This window comes from Python bivittatus, unplaced genomic scaffold, assembly GCF_059951505.1.
Source record: "Python bivittatus isolate LINGU-HERP-01145 unplaced genomic scaffold, Pbiv_v1 ctg000690_np1212, whole genome shotgun sequence".
NCBI lineage: Eukaryota > Metazoa > Chordata > Lepidosauria > Squamata > Pythonidae > Python > Python bivittatus.
The window spans coordinates 4,871,719-4,888,845 of NW_028277096.1; the positions used below are offsets into that span (position 1 = coordinate 4,871,719).

General features: G+C 41.8%; 1 protein-coding gene across 3 annotated transcripts in view; it reads left to right on the forward strand.

Moving 5' to 3' along the window:
* Nucleotides 1-13,353, forward strand: part of ASXL2 (ASXL transcriptional regulator 2) — an 81,732-nt gene extending 68,379 nt beyond the window's left edge. For all 3 annotated transcript variants that reach the window (XM_088152249.1, XM_025177564.2, XM_088152247.1), the window contains 4 exons: nucleotides 769-865; nucleotides 1,161-1,266; nucleotides 2,297-2,948; nucleotides 3,779-13,353. In XM_088152249.1, the coding sequence (XP_088008375.1) occupies nucleotides 769-865; nucleotides 1,161-1,266; nucleotides 2,297-2,948; nucleotides 3,779-6,124 (3,201 nt within the window). In that variant the 3' untranslated portion in view covers nucleotides 6,125-13,353. The remainder of the gene's footprint in view (nucleotides 1-768; nucleotides 866-1,160; nucleotides 1,267-2,296; nucleotides 2,949-3,778) is intronic.
* The last annotated feature ends 3,774 nt before the right edge of the window (nucleotides 13,354-17,127 follow it).

The window sequence follows — 17,127 nt, forward strand, 5'->3', positions numbered from 1 at the left end:
AGGCTTCCAATACTCATTAAATTTGTTTTCTGGGTACCACTTTCATGTTTAGCAAATGGGTGTTCAATTTGTGAAACTCACCTTATTTTCTGCTTCCTTGGCCCAGAATTAAAATTGTTCTTTTTCTTTTTGATGTATCAGCAAGAATTGTCACTATTGAGCAACTATCCTGTGGTAGTTTAGAGCTCTTTAAAAAAAAATCTTGTTTTTAGGCTCCTGGTGCTACAATTTTGGCATTTTTAATGAGAATAAAAGTTTCAACCTGTCATTACTTTTACTGTGCCTTGGTTGTGGCATTTAGTGCAAAGAAGTAAAATGTCACATTGAGAGGCTTGCCAATTCAGCTATTCCCATGTGCATGTATGTCTATCTCCAAATATTTAATAGGACATCCAAGCCTTCATGGAGAAGAGCTGTTGCCCTTAGGGGCAGGTGTGGGCTTGCTTTCATGTATACTGTACTTTCTTGTATGTATGCAGTATACAAAATCACTGTGTTGTTCTATGCCCCTTATTCCCCGTTTTTTTTTTCCAGTTTCCAAAGTCTCTGCACAAAGAAGCAATCATTCTCAAATCATTTATATGATAGGCTAAAAGTGGCCTATCAGAGGCCTTCTTATCTTAGGAAGATAAAGCACCAAGGAGTTCCTTCTTTTATTCCTCTCTAGGATTGCCCCATGGCTTCATCTGCCTGATTTCATGAATTCTGGAGGAACATTGAGTATCTGGCAGCTTATTTTTTATTCATCTCATCCCATTTGTCTTTCAGATTGGATTGGATGGCTTGATGAAGCTTAGCAGTTCTGCCCTCAACAATGAATTCTTTAATTCTGCTGCCCAAGGTTGGAAGGAGCGGCTGTCGGAAGGTGAGGACATCCAGAGGCAGGTCTCTAGGCTTCTGAGGTGTTAGTGAGAATGAACAGATTTTTACTGAAGGAACTACCTGCCCAGAGAAGCATGGGACCAGAGCAATAAATGAAACAAAAGCAACCTCTTTTGCCAAGAAAAAAATTGAAAGGTTTCTAAGATATGGACATTGTGACTTTTGAGAAGGTTTAGGACATTTATGTTCAGGAAAGCCAGTGCAGGAATGGAGGTTTGAAAAGGCAAATATTTCTGTATTTTGCTAACTTATTTTCTCCCACTCTGTGTGTGTGGCAGGGGAGTTCACTCCAGAGATGCAGCTAAGACTTCGGCAGGAACTAGAAAAGGAGAAGAAAGTGGAACTTTGGAAAGAGCATTTCTTTGAGAGCTATTATGGTCAGAGGTAAGGACTTAGTTTGTGCTGCCTGATCAAAATGCCTTTCTCTTTTCTTTCTGAGGCTCTTGAGCTGGCAGTATGTGGGCCTGGGCTCTGAACTGTACAATTTCATGGAAGGCTGCTTTGGAGGAATGCTTTACTTTGTATTGCACCACTCAGAAATGAATTATCCAAATATTCAAAACATTTTAAATATTTGATTCCATAAATATTTTAAATGATTTTGGAAAGGTGTCTGATATTTCAGTTGAGAGTTGAAAGAGCAGTCTCTTATATAGAATGTCCATAGCTGAGAAGATATTAAAAACTAGGACTTCTCTATTCACAGAATGGTCTATTGACCAATGCAGTGCAGTGCTCTGCTATGCTGGTTCTTATAAGGATAAATGGCTCCCAGGATTGGAGCTCCTACTGCCATTTCAGCTACAGAGAGAGGGAAGACAGAACTTACAGCCCTTTTAAAGGAAGAGGTCTCCACTGCCTGCCTAAGGCCATGATTAGTCTTTTCTCCTTTAATCTACTATGCCAGCTTGGGTGCTTCTCAGTTACTGCTTCCTCATAATGAAGAAAAAGACCCCTTAACTTGACAATCAGTTGAGATTTTCCATTATGCTGATTCTTTCTCTCCCAGTTCTCTCTTTCTATCATTCTGTGTCTATGTTCATTCTTAACCTGGCTACTGAATTAACACATTCCCTGGGTTTGCATAGGACATTGTACAATCATCTAAAGAAACAGGCTAGATTCAAACAACACATTAACCCACAAAACAAAAACTAGCCAAGATTAACATAAAGCAAGCTTAGCATGTTGCATAAATGTACCTACTAGGTCTTTACTTAAGCTAGGAACTTATATAACGAGAACTAACCTATTATATTCTGACAGGCTTCAAGTCTTGAATACTTGTTGCTTCCCCATGAAGAGTTGACACTTCCAACTGATTTCCTTATTGAATGACACTCTCTGCATGATGACAGGGGAAGGATTGCCCTGTATCTTACCAAAGTCTCTGCTTTCTCTTCCTGTCTTCTAGTTCTGGGCTAAGCCTTGAAGAGTCCAAGCAATTGACATCTTCTATCCTTACTGTTCAGAATCAAGCACAGGCTGGGAATCTAGCAGCTCAGTTGCAGAAATGCACAGTAGTCCATAAAGCAGCACCCGACAAAGAACAGGCCAATTCTCTAGTGGGTCCAAAAGTACAGGTCCTCCCAGCGGTAACAGCAGCTGCTAAAGGAGAGGAGATTGAGCAGCCCAAGGCCTTTAAGCCAGAAGAGCTTGTAAATTCTTCTGACAGCAGTGCCTCCTCCCAGTTTAGCAGCCAGATTCCTCAGACGCTTTCTAAGACAGTTGAGGAGCCAGAAGGGGTGACACCACATCTTGCCTGCCTGGAGTCCCTGGTGAGACAAAATCCAAGCAAACCAAAGAATGCAGCTATTGTCGGCACTAAACCAAGCCCAGAAGTAGAATCTCAGGAGAATTCTGCAAAGGAGGCTCCTGCCACTGGCACAGAACAAATGGACACCGGAAGTCGGGCTTTCAAGAGAAAATCAGAGATTCCTGAAGAAGCACTGATGACACCCGAAAAACAGCTCCATGTGACGGAGAAGTGCCCCACCAGGCCGCCTTTTCAAGGCCCACCGCAGTGCTTTCCCATCGCGCCCATGCCAAAAGTCCCTCCGCTCAGGGTAAAGTTGCCCTCTGTGTTAAGCTCATTCCATTATATTCCTGTGATTCCTGCAGGCTGATAGGGTCCTGTGTCGCAATCCCTGCATTGTTCTATATTTCTCTCTATTTTGAAAGAGAGAGAACATCTGTCACTGCAGTTTGCTGGCTGGCTGAATCTTTGCAAGCAGAATGAGGGTGGGATGAATTCAGGTTGGGCAATTCTGATCTGGGAGACTCAGCACTAGAGTGTTAGAATAACACCCTAACTTTCACCACTGATAATCTCACTTTAAGAGGGATCCCATGGATGAAGAGGAAGGAGTCTAGATCTTATTCTTCAGCCAGGCCATTTGAGTTGGTTCATTGACTGCAGGGATTATGTGTGTAATTTTTTAATGGGATTTTAATTACTGTTTCATTATTTTTATATTTGAGTGAGTGAGTGAGTGAGTGAGTGAGTGAGTGAGTGAGTGAATGAATGAATGAATGAATGAATGAATGAATGAATGAATGAATGAACGAACAATCAAACTATATACTGGAAAATTGCCAGTATGGAGATTGATGAATCAATACTCTAAACTTTTGGCTATTGCACCTCCTCACATTCCAGAAAGCGGTACCTTCTATTCATTATTACAGCCTCTTGAAAGAAGAGGCAGGCATAAGAAAGTTCAATATATTCCACTCCATCTGTCTGCCAAGAAGATGATGAGTGTTTTCCTTGGATTGGGAACTGACACTCATGAAGCCCATTTTGCCCTGAATCTCTTGCTTTGTTCCAAGAGAAGAAACATGAATGAGAGGTGCTTTCCCTTCCCATTTATTGATGTGCTTTCCTCTCTTCCAGATCCAAGTCTCCAGGATCCAAGGATCTCCAGCATTACTATCTCCTAGCCAGGTCTCTCCCAGGCCCCCCTTCCCAATCATCAGGAGAACAGGGGCCAGAACTCTGGCCGACATCAAAGCCAGGGCTAGGATGGCCAGGGCCCAGCGAGCAGCTGCTGCTGCCGAAGCAGCCACAGCAGCCTCCATTGCTGCTGCTGCTGCCTCCATTGTGGAAGCCATCCCGGGCCCAGGGCCAGGAGGGGGGAAAGGAGATGACAGGAGCAGTCCACCCTCAGGGAGGCCTCATGGAGCTACATTGGACATGGCAGGCTCTGGAAGCAGGACAAGTCCAAGAAGGTTTTTGCCCTCTTGTCCAGCCCCTTTCTCCCCAGCAGACTCCCCAGCTCCAGAACCAGCAGCCCCAAGCAGTGCTGCTAGAGCACAGCTACAGCCGGCTCCCCCAGCACAATCCAGAACTGCAAGCAGCAACCCAGGCCTGGAGGCTACGTCAGTCTCACAACCAGCAATAGGGAATGTCAGCTGTACAAATCCCAGACTTTTGACTGTGCCTGCCACTCAGGATGTCACAGCTTCTTTGGGCTCAACGACGGATCTTGCTTCAGTGATGGAAAAACTTAGAAATAACCCTCTTGCTCTTAACCAGGTCACAAGAACACCCTGTGGCTTTGAGACTGGAATGAACTGCAAAAGTATATCCAAAACAGCTTCTGCTGCCCACACAGGTGTTTCAGAAGACAAAGACAATGCCTTGCTTTCTGCATCTTTGGTGTCGGCTGTACCCTTCAAGGCACCCCCTCCTCTTTCTTCTCAGGCTGGCACTGTGCCCGTGTCCACCTTTTCTTCTTCTTCCCATAACACTTTGTTGGTAGCCCACAGCCCTAAACTCCCCCCAGGCTCCTCAGGTTCAAGTGGAAGTACTTCTGTAGTAAAGGCCAGCTCCAGCATTCCTGCTAATAATCCCCTGGTTGCTCAGCTGCTGCAAGGTAAAGAAGTTCCAATGGAGCAGATCCTCCCAAAGCCCCTGACAAGAGTTGAGATTAAGACTCTTACACTGCCTGTGAAGGAAGGCAAAGAGACCACAATTGTTTCCAGGCCTGGTCCTCCAAGGGAAGGGGAAGGGCAGCTGCTCATCACCTTCCCAGCAAGTGGGAAGCCAAGCCTCAGCCATTGTGGACAGTCCCAAGATCCTCCACCCTTATGTTCTTTACCAGGGCAGGACTTGTGGAGCAAACCTACAGACCTGTACAGCAGCCAGGAAACTTCAGGCAGGAGTGCCCAGGAACATATTCTCCAGACTGTCATGCAGAAAGTCCCCATGCAAAGCCTCCCTCCTGCCCCTTCTCCCCCTCCATGTCTTCCCCTCCTCCCCTCACACTTCCCATTAGAGAGCAGCTCCACCAGCCAAAGTTTCACACTGGGCTTCATAGGGAGAAGGACATTCAAGCCTGCCATGTCTGGCCATTACCTCCTGAATGTTTCTACCTATGGACGCTGCCCCGAGAACCTACGAAGAAACCTTGCCCTGCCCCCAGAGAGCCATCTGCGCTCAGATGGGCCCCTGGTGAAATTTGAGGAACAGGAGCAAACATCTAGAGATGACAGTGACAGCAGCAGTGGCGAAGATGAAGGAGACACAGATGGTGATGTGACTGAAGATGAAGCAGCACATCTCAAGGTTAAAGAGGAATCTTTGGCTCATGAAGGAGGAGGAGGAAGAGGAAGACAGGCAGCTCCCAATGTAAAACTGGAGCAGGCAGGAGTAAGCCACAAAGAAGGAAGTATTCGCCTATTCTCAGCAGGTCAAGATTATGCTGAAAGCAGCTCAGCAAAATATTTTATTCAGGCAGCCCAGGAACAAGTGGCCCAGGCAGTTAGAGGAGAAATGAGACCTTGCAGTAGGGAGCTTCAGACTGGTGCTCCAGCAAATGCCATCCCACAGCGGCCCCTACTGCTATCACCCTCACCCTCTCCTCAGCTCTTTGGAAACCCTGCTCCTGCACAGCTTGTTGGACCAGGCTACAGTGGCACGATTAATGTTTCCACTTCTCCAGACATGCATCAAGAAACTCTTCTGACTGGACTATCAGACCCCAGCCACATGGGGGATGTAGTGTCCTTCTCTGTAACTGTGACAGCCATCCCTGCTAGCCAGTCAGCAAATACTGGTAGCCATGGGCAATCCCTCCGTGGCCAGGCTTTTGCAGAAGATGGTGGCTTGGAGGACTTGCCCTCTAAGTGCTACTGTCGCTTGAAAGCCATGATTGTGTGCAAGGGTTGCGGGGCCTTCTGTCATGATGACTGTATTGGCCCCTCCAAACTCTGTGTTTCCTGCCTTGTTGTGCGGTAGCAGGTTTGCTAGATGGCACTTCATCTAGGGAGCAGGAGGGGCATGCTGCTGAGTCAAGAGTCCCACTCCACCCCACTCCACATCTACTTTGTTTCCTCGAGAATGAAGAAAGCACCTTGGATGAATGGCTGAACCAGTGGGACAAGTGTGTGCACTTAAGGAATCATGTAAATACGTTGCATTGTTTTGTCTTAATGATTATTTTTTCCAACCTCAAGATAAATCTATGGATGTGAACTTCATGTTCATTTTGCCTCTTGTCCTACAGTAGCAGAACTCGGGCCCAGTAAGTCCCTCTTCACAATCAATGCCTCTGTTTCCCATCTGGCTGCCATCCTGGCCTTCATGTTTTTCTTTTGAAAGGACTTGCCAAATGTCCTAATGAAACATAGCAGCTGAGACTTATACATCAGCAGCCCTAAGCAACAGGAGCATCAAAAGGTGGGCAGTTAGCCTACCACACAGTTGAATTTGGTAGTGTTGCTGTTTAGTCTAAAGAAAAATTTAATCACCCTGAGGAGAGGCAGAGGTAGTTTTCTTCAGATCATCAGGATTTGCAGGGCAGAATGGGGTTTGGTGGGGATGGTCAGTTTATAGCTTTGAATTATTCAGTGGCAGCAATGATGATTTCCATTTCCAACCCTTACAAGAATGGGTATGCTATGGCCTTTGAATTTTAGTCAAGATGCAGCAGCATAGACAAACTCCTTTGGTCCCAGTCTCCAGATAATTTATTTTTCCAGAAGAAAAATGTCTCATTGAGGTAAATGCTATAGAACAGGGCAGGAGAAATGCTTCAGGTTTTTTAACATCAGGCCATAATTTTGAGTCAGCTAGTCAGCTTCTGGAGTAAGCCCTGACTCTTGAATAATTGAAGATTTCAAGCTGGAAAAGATAGTGAGGGCTCATTATTCCTTTGTGTATATTCTGCAGTTGCACCCTAACGGTGTGGAGTATTATATTTAGAGGCAGAATTGATCCTGCTCAGAATCAGCATGTTTAAAAAAAAAAAAAGTTTCTCAACACGGCTTTCCCTTATAGAAGGATGGGTATTTCCTTGGAAGTAATCTGTAGGAAGCAATGTCAGTGATGGATGGAACTTAAACATTCAGGATGGAACCTGAGGCAAACAAAATTAGTGCTACTCTTTTTGACACCTTATTTTCTGTTTGCCATCCCCTCTCCCTCCCCCACCCCTATTCACTTTTATTTTACCAGAGACTCAAACTAATTGCTTATAAAGATTACACAGTAATCAGGTTTCATGCTCCTGATTTATTGAACATACAGAGCTGCCTTGTGCTCTTTGTCAGGCTTGCCAGGGTTGTGCCAAGATAGCTCTCAAAGTATGGAAGGATTTCCTATGTCTCCTTCCACTCTTAAGACCACTAGGAACAGACTAAATTATGGAGGTTTGATGAAGCCAGCATAATTTATTCCAGCTCTAGATTTCACTTTTTGTGAGGTTGATTTATAATGAGTAAGAGATACTTAGAGACCTCTGCAGCTCTGTTCAATGTCTCCACTGTAGTTTGGTAGCATAACTACAAAACTGTACATGGCAATTTGGGCCCCAGTCCCCAGTTAATGTGCAGGTTTTTAGATGAAGTATCACCGTTTGAGTAACAGGAAAAGCTATAAGAGATAAATGAAGAGAAGAACAATGGTTTAGAAGGATTATAATAGGTACAGCATTTCCCCTTTGCTAAGATAAGATAAGAGCAGGAAAAGATGGTTCAGCCAAGGCACACCCTCTCCTTGCAAGTTGAACTATATCATTCCAGTTTCCATCCTTCATCTTAGATAAAGGCTGATACTGTTGTTTGTGGCCTGAGACAGTTTCATCTTTTGAAAAATGTGTATCAGCTGTATTTTGAACAAATTAGAGTTGCTTGGAGGAAAGCCAAGGGCTCCATTACCCATTTCGGCAAGCATTGCCCGTTTCTATTACTCATCTCATCATGGGAATACCACACTGCAATGAGTGCTACAGGAATTTAATCATTTTTCCTCATGATTTTAAGTCATGATCTGGCCTCCTGTTTTTAATAATGGTCTGCCAGATACTTCTCAGCAGCTTCTTGGTAGGGTATGGACGTCACATCTCTTTCCAGTTGTGTGTGCCCTAACAACTGCAACTCTTGGTAGGCCTATTCTTTTCCCTGAATTTGTATTATCTCTTGAAGAAGGCATCAAAGGCAGTATCACATCTTGTATCGGTCAATTCTGTAATTTAGCCATGTATTCTTTTGCTTGTTCTAAATCTACAGTATTTATACAGTACTATCAGTATACATTGTGCTTTATAGAATTACATAGGTAAAAGAGTGGTCAACATCCACAGGAAGCATATATTTTAATAGAATCAACAAGTAAGAACTAGGAAGAGAGAAGAATTTAGGTAAATTCAATTATGATACTTCTTTACATTAAGAATCAAAGTAAATAAGTTAAAGATGGCATGAATTTCTAGTGCTTACACTTTTCTTTACCTACTTTATTCATGCAATTCATAATTATATAAACTGGTATCCTCATCCTTTAGCTGTTTTTTTTCCCTAAGAAAACAAGTCTATATTTTTAGGATTTCACTGGCAAGAGGTTAACTCTAGCCTTTTGTCCTTTAGCTGTCTAGTCAGCAGCTTTTCCTGGCATCCAGATGAGGGCACACTAAATTGTCATGGACCTAGCTTTCATTTCAGACCTTTTCCTAAAGTGAAATTAGCTTCTTTTCATATTTGATGTACAGATTTTGCATTTTCATAAAGCTATCAACCATGACTTCAAGATAATTTTTCCACCTAGGTCCTATCAGATTCTGTAACTCTGCTGTGGAAGGGTTGTGTTAATTATTATTTTTTGCTTTAAGCCTCCAGTCATTCTTTAGCTCTTTACAGCTGAATTTTTTATCTCCTGAATTTTTTGGTGTTACCTAAAAACTTGAGCAATTTACTGTTCAGCCATAACTAATCAGGGAAACAAATACAGATTATATAAGAACATACTAAAAAGCACAGACCCTGGGGAATTCCCTTATTCATATTCCTCAGATTTGTTTATACCTACTCTCCACTTCCTGCTCTTTCACCAAATATTAATCCACTAACAAGATCTTACTCATAATTATTGACTTCGTTCAGCCTTTCAGTTTAAAATGCAGAAGATCTCTGGTATCCATATACTGATGCTTTTCAACACTCCAAAAGATTAGTGAAATGAACTTTCTTCTGCAGAAACCATGCTTATTCTTCCTCAGCAATTATTATGTGTAGTAGTAAAAACTTTTGTAATTAACTGGAGGAAAATGTTAGGTGACTGTTTTCTTTTCTGATCTTTTTTTTTTAATACAATGATGTTGCTTTGGCTACCTTTTCATGTTCTATTAAGGAGGCTGAGTTCAGTAATGATTTGCTATGTCACTAAAGTTTTATTGTGATGGATCAGTGGACTAATAGTTAGCCCCTGCCTTCCAAATCTCTCCTAACAGTATCCAACCAGTTCTGGCTTTTTAATCCAATTTCTGTTGGAGCCTTCACTCGGAGCTAAACACACTGCAACTGAATTATTTATTCCATTGTCGTTCTACCTTCCAAGTAGTGAATGTTCATTTTTTGAGATTGTCCTGTTACCAACATCTCAAATTTCTACCATACTTGAGAATCACATCAAAGGGGCAGTTATATAACTAAAATGGGCTTACTGGTTCCCATTGAGTTTTATAGAATACAAGTGAGTGGTCAAACTATGATTCTTGCCTCATGTATTAGCATAATTAATGGAAGATTTGTCCCCTCCCATTCACAATGGTGCCTCAGATTTTTTCTCCTTTCTCCTTCAGAATTGATTAGTAGCCATTAACTCCCGCAGGGAAGAACAGAATGTTTCTCTTAGGGGGCAGAATTTTGATAGTAGTAGTGTTCATGTGCCTGAGGAGTAAATTCTCCAGCATCCTTCAGCAGGGACATTTTACCATAAAGCAGGCAGAAGCACATTTCATACTTGCAGCCCTAGGCTCATGTATCACAGTGAGTTTACTTTTAACTTAAGATAATTTATATACCATTATAAAGACTCTGAACAATGTTCAGAAAAATCTGACATAAAAGTTACCTTCTATAGTACACTGTCATTACAGTGACAGTCATTCCTTCACTAAGCAGAAAGATGATCAAAGGCCCAATTAAAAAGGAAGGCCTTGGGAGATTCCCAAAACACCAAGAGTGAGCAGGCCAAGCACATCTCCAAGGGCAACCTGTTCAACAGGATGGGGGCTGCCACAGAAAAGGCCTGGGCTATATCCATCTGTCTTCATATGGGTGTGATCTTAAGGAGGAGCTCCTTTGATCTGACAAACAGAGAAAATTTTGGATAAGGGGGTCCCTGAGACAGCCCAGTGATCCACTGGATTAAGGGCCTCTTACTGATAACAAATTACAAACATAAGGCTGGCTAGAAGATAGCTAGAAAATTTGTAAGAGGACAGATTAGCTGTTAAAATAAACATAATTGCACCTAAGGCTGTGTGAAAAGCCAAGAACCACAACTTCTCTCTAGGTTCCAAAGTTCTGAATGAGGACTGTAATTCTTGCCAATGGTTTCCCGTAGTTAGATCCAACATTACTGCCATGTAAAAGGGTTTTAAGCATCTTCTATGGCTTATCTTGTGGCTAATGATTGTTTTGCAGAAAGGGGCATGGAAGAGCAGATTATAATCACCCTCCCCTTAGTTTATCAGAGGGTGCTATGTCAGCTGAATGGAGCAACACTGAGAAAAGTTTATATTGATTCAGCCACCTCACTCAAGCCAAGCAATATTCAGCTGATGGAAAGAGAAAGCCTTCTCTTTTGGCTAAAATAAGGGTAAAGCTGTTGCTGCATCTACTTTCACTTTTCATCCTCATGCAGTTGCTAGAGCAGGATGGATCTGCCTGTCTGCTATAAAATAACTCAGTCTGCCCTTGAGCCAAAAGGGCATGACATAACATGACTCTTAAATTTCTCTTGGCTGAAACACCATGCGTACTTGGTTGTATCTTTATGAGTGGGGCTTACAGGGCCTGAGACACAGAGCCTTGAGTATTCAACAGTTAAATGGGACATCTGTGCCCTTGGCCTTGTTGGTTGGCGATAATTGAAGTGATCAGCATATTTGGAGAGCGCTGGATTGGGTAAATCTGGAAAGTTCTGCATAATCCTTTCGAAACTGAACAGAAACAGTGAATTGAATCTTCTGGGCTATATCTGACATCTGTAACAGCATCTGATATCCTCTTTCTATGAAACTTGCTTCCTTCCTTCCTCCCTTCCTTATAGTAAGCAGATATTTGTGATGATTCTGGGCATAGGAAATATTCTATATTGGTAAGTGTTTTCTTAAGTAGAACTACAAAGGAATTTATACATGTGTACTCAAGTGGAAGTTCAAGTAGAAAACCAAACGGAGTGTTTTCTGGTCAACAGAAAGTCCATGCAAAACAAATTTGCACTTAAGTGCTTTTTGAAAGGGTACTTGGATGAAGTGCAAGGAATTTGAACAACGCTCCTAACAGCTGAAGCATGGAACTTGGCTGTAAACCCTACTGATACATGCAAGGTTAAAATAGAAGGTGGGAGCAGCCTTGATTCTCAAAGAAGTTGAGGTGGGATTTCTAGATGGGTAATTATAAGCTTAGCAGGCCATGCTTTCTAGCTGGCCCATTAAATTGCACTACAGATGGCTGTTGTCTGTGTTACCAGTTCTTTAATTTCATCCTCCGATTATAAGCCCTTGGGACACGGAGGCATCATTTTTATTGAATTAAGATGATTTAATGATGCAACTTGTGCTGGAATTGTGGAGTGAATCAGCTATCACTCAACATATAGTCACCCCAAATTAACACCCTGGCAAACATTTGGGTTTATAGTTCAATTTGAGAAAGAAAAGTCTATGTGCCTGTGAATTGCAGTGTACACTACATCTTTCTCTTCTGGTGTCAGGTACTGCAGCTTTTAGAAGCCATTAAAAATGCCCAGGTAGTTTGTATTTTCTGTCATTTGTATTTTGGGTACAAACCACAAGACCATTTTTCATATTCCATCAGTAGGCCACTTTGCTTGCTGCAGTATTACTTTTATCAGACCAATGATGTGTGTTTATTTTGAGTCTGGTGGAGCTGGGATCTTTTGTAAGAATGCAAAGAATGAAATTGAAGCATTTGACCTGTCTTCTGTGTGATCAATCACTGTACTGTGTTTTCAGTGCTTTTTCACCAATGAGAAAAACAAGTTGGGACAGTATTTTCCTCAGTGCAGGCAGGGTCCATTACTGTGTAAATGTGCATCATCTGGTACCCGCAGTCCATTGCTGACCCCAGCTTTGAGGTATGGCACTAGGGAGGGGCCAGATTGGCAGCATAAATGAGTTGCAGGAGCCTGGTGGCCACCAAGTATCTTCATCTCTGTCAAGGTTCATTTTTCAAAACTGGTGTTAAAGCTGAAGTTAAAGTGTATGTGTGTTTCTGTGTGTGTGTGTGAGAGAGAGAGTTTGCCAAGGTAGAAGGCACTCTCTTTCTGTTAGAATGACTGAAGATAAGACACTTCTCTGACTTCCACATTGTATCCTGCAGGAATGAAACTACACATAGCCATTTAGGTAAATTAAGAGATTGTGGCAGGGAGAATATTCTTTTTTCCTTCTTTCTTCCCCCCCCCCATGCAATACATTTGATATGATTGAAAATCAATTTAAGAGCTTATAAGTAATATATTTTAATTAATATATATTTTAGTACCTCTACTTCAAGAATGATGAAAGGTTTGTGAAATTGGTGTGTGTATGTGTGTATTTGCAATTTTGAACATGTTTTTCCCCCTAGCAGGGGACCTGGTAAGCACCCAGGTTGCAATAAAAATTGAAGAACAACTGTAAAAAAAAAAAAAAGTTTGCCAGGAGCTGTTTCATTTTTATAAGCCAAGAAGTGAGTAAAGATACCTTAGAGTATACTAAACTTTAATTGTTGCCTTTTAAAAAGAGACTTAAATTGGAATTGAGAATATGTATAGAGAAGTCAGGTTGAGACCATTTAAAAAGTCATATTTTTTCACAAATAATATAGAAAAATATTTTACTTAAAAGTTTTAAGTATTTGAAATAAATATAGGTATGTAAATATACTGTATGTACTTCATATATTCTTTTATTTTACAATTTATTGTAAACAGATGGATATTAAAATTCTTTGAACTGGTTTGATTGTAGATTCCAACTTTTGCAAAAGTAATGATGAATTCTATTGATCATGGCAACACCCAAAAGGTACCACCCATAATTCTTTCCATTATGCTCCCTTTTTCCCATTTCTCTTTTGTTCCTTGCAGAATATAAGAAATATAATCAAAGACACATCAGAAAGCTTCAAAATTGAGTGAAGCTTGGATTGATGATAATAGCAACAGTAATGGATAAGATCAGAGAATGCTTAGTGTGTACTAAGTAAGCTAACCATAATGTTTTATGCTGGCTGCAATTTCTGGATAACTATCAAGGGGAGCCACAGATCACTTTACAGTAATTTAATGTTGAAGTTATGAATATGTGGGGTACTGAGGCAAGAATATCTCTATTCAGGATAAATGGTAGCTGCCATACTAGTCAAAGTTTGCTATAAGAGCTTTTTAGCCACTGAAGCTACCTGGGCCTCTAGTGACAAAGTTAAATATTCAGTCATCCCGAGATTACATGCATTTCCTGCAAAGAGAATTCTCCCCCCCCCCCCAGATCAGGTATGACCCACCTACCCACAAGACCTCAGTCTTAGGAGGAGTAATCTTTACTGTGTTTGCCCTCATGCAGCCCACCACTGCATCAGGATACACATCTGGCTCAAATGTAACAGAAATAGACACAGTACAGATTTTTAAATACCAAGGGAGATAAAATGGTACCTTGCAGAACCCTGCAGCATAACTGCCAAAAGACCAAAGCACCACCTCTTAGTGCCTCTGCCACCTTATAGCTGTATTACTGCAACATGTTCTACAGTCAGGTCCAGAAATATTGGGACATCGACACAATTCTAACATCTTTGGCTCTATACACCACCACAATGGATTTGGAATGAAACAAACACAATGTGCGTTAACTGCAGACTGTCAGCTTTAATTTGAGGTGAACGGTGTAGGAATTACAAGAGTTTGCATATGTGCCTCCCACTTGTTAAGGGACCAAAAGTAATGGGACAATTGGCTTCTCAGCTGTTCCATGGCCAGGTGTGTGATATTCCCTCAGTACCCCAATTACAATGTGCAGATAAAAGGCCCAGAGTTCATTTCAAGTGTGCTATTTGCATTTGGAATCTCTTGCTGTCAACTCTCAAGATGAGATCCAAAGAGCTGTCACTATCAGTGAAGCAAGCCATCATTAGGCTGAAGAAACAAAACAAACCCATCAGAGAGATAGCAAGAACATTAGGCATGGCCAAAACAACTGTTTGGAACATTCTCAAAAAGAAGGAATGCACTGGTGAGCTCAGCAACACCAAAAGACCCGGGAGACAACGGAAAACAACTGTGGTGGATGACCGAAGAATCCTTTCCCTGGTGAAGAAAACACCCTTCACAACAGTTGGCCAGATCAAGAACACTCTCCAGGAGGTAGGTGTATGTGTGTCAAAGTCAACAATCAAAAGAAGACGTCACCAGAGTGAATACAGAGGGTTCACCACAAGATGTAAACCATTGGTGAGCCTCAAAAACAGGAAGGCCAGATTAGAGTTTGCCAAAAGACATCTAAAAGACATCCAGGCCTTCACAGTTCTGGAACAACATCCTATGGACAGATGAGACCAAGATCAACTTGTACCAGAGTGATGGGAAGAGAAGAGTATGGAGAAGGAAAGGAACTGCTCATGATCCTAAGCATACCACCTCATCAGTGAAGCGTGGTGGTAGTGTCATGGCGTGGGCATGTATGGCTGCCAATGGAACTGGTTCTCTTGTATTTATTGATGATGTGACTGCTGACAAAAGCAGCAGGATGAATCCTGCAGTGTTTCAGGCAATATTATCTGCTCACATTCAACCAAATGCTGCAGAACTCATTGGACGGCGCTTCACAGTACAGATGGACAATGACCCAAAGCATACTGCAAAAGCAACCAAAGAGGTTTTGAAGGGACAGAAGTGGAATGTTATGCAATGGCCAAGTCAATCACCTGACCTGAATCCCATTGAGCATGCATTTCACTTGCTGAAGACAAAACTGAAGGGAAAATGCCCCAAGAACAAGCAGGAACTGAAGACAGTTGCAGTAGAGGCCTGGCAGAGCATCACCAGGGATGAAACCCAGCGTCTGGTGATGTCTATGCGTTCCAGGCTTCAGGCTGTGATTGACTGCAACGGATTTGCAACCAAGTATTAAAAAGGGAAAGTTTGATTTATGATGATGATTCTGTCCCATTACTTTTGGTCCCTTAACAAGTGGGAGGCACATATGCAAACTGTTGTAATTCCTACACTGTTCACCTGAGTTGGATGTACATACCCTCAAATTAAAGCTGACAGTCTGCAGTTAAAGCACATTGTGTTTGTTTCATTCCAAATCCATTGTGGTGGTGTATAGAGCCAAAGATGTTAGAATTGTGTCGATGTCCCAATATTTCTGGACCTGACTGTATATTGAAGACCATTCAGAAGCTTCAGCTGGGGCAGCATGCAACAGTCTAGGTAATTATGGGTGTGTGAAGTTTGTTCACATAACACCACTATTACAGGAACTGCACTGATTTCCAATTAGCTTTTGGAACTGGTTGTAACCTATAAAGCTTTACATGGCTCAGAGGCTGGATTACTCAGTGACCACCACCATTGAGTTGAATCTGCCCATCCAGTAAGATCTGTGAAGCAGAGGAAATGCCATAAAAATGGCAGTGTGCCATAAAAATATGGTTGTTTATAAGGCATCTGGGACAAGTAAGATCATTCTACTCTCAAATTATGGCATATCAGAATGATTTATTGCAATTGTATTAATTTTTGCTTAGTATTGTTAGCTGTTTAGAGCCTCCAGAAAAGGAGTGGTGTATAAACTGCATAAATAAATAAGACCCAATTCTTTGATGTCATTCTCAGCAATCACTCCAGCTGAGAGGAGTAGAGCCATTTCAACCCGCACTTCATGGAGCTAATACAGAAACATACCATGATTGTTAGCATGAAAGGCTGCAGAGAGTTGAATTGAGGATTGCACATTCCTTGTCTCTTTCTTGGCAATGGTCATCCATCAGATGACCAAGTTATTCCATTTCGAAACCAGTCCCCAGTCCCATTGGAAGTGGATAATCAGTATGCTCCAAATTGGTCCACTACCCCCTTTACAAGTGCAAAACAATGTTCACATGGAGGTACATTCAGGAATGGCTGTAAAACAGTAAGGAGATGAGTGGGAAATCAAAGTGTTTTTAAGACAGAATCCACCAAGAAGTCCTACTGTACAAGGGGACATTGATACCCCATTTCTTTCCTGGTGGATGAGTATTTTAAGTAAAATGTTTGCAATACATCCCACATTTCCTCTTGCAAGCATACATAGCATTCTGCCTTCTCAATTTTCCCTTATAAAAATCCTGTGAGTAAGGTTGGGCTGAGAGAGTGTGCCTGGCCCAAAGTCACCCGCTGAATGTTCATGACTGAGGGTAGACGTGAATCTTGGCCTTCTAGGTCTTTGTTCAGCATTTTAACTACTGAATTATTCTGGTGCATTGTCATACCTTAGATTTTGAGGTTCAAAATGTGTTACATGGTATCTGAGGGACACTGTGTTTCATGTAACTTAAACTTCATCTCTCTATCCTCTTAATATTTTTACATCAACAAAATTCAACAATTTTGAAAATATTTCCTCTGTGTATTCTACTGAGCACTCAAGGCAATTAACAAAATTTGGAACAAAAAATATAAAAAGTTAAAAATGCAGATTAAAGTCATCAAGATAAATACTAAAATAATAAGAAAAGCCTGGCAAA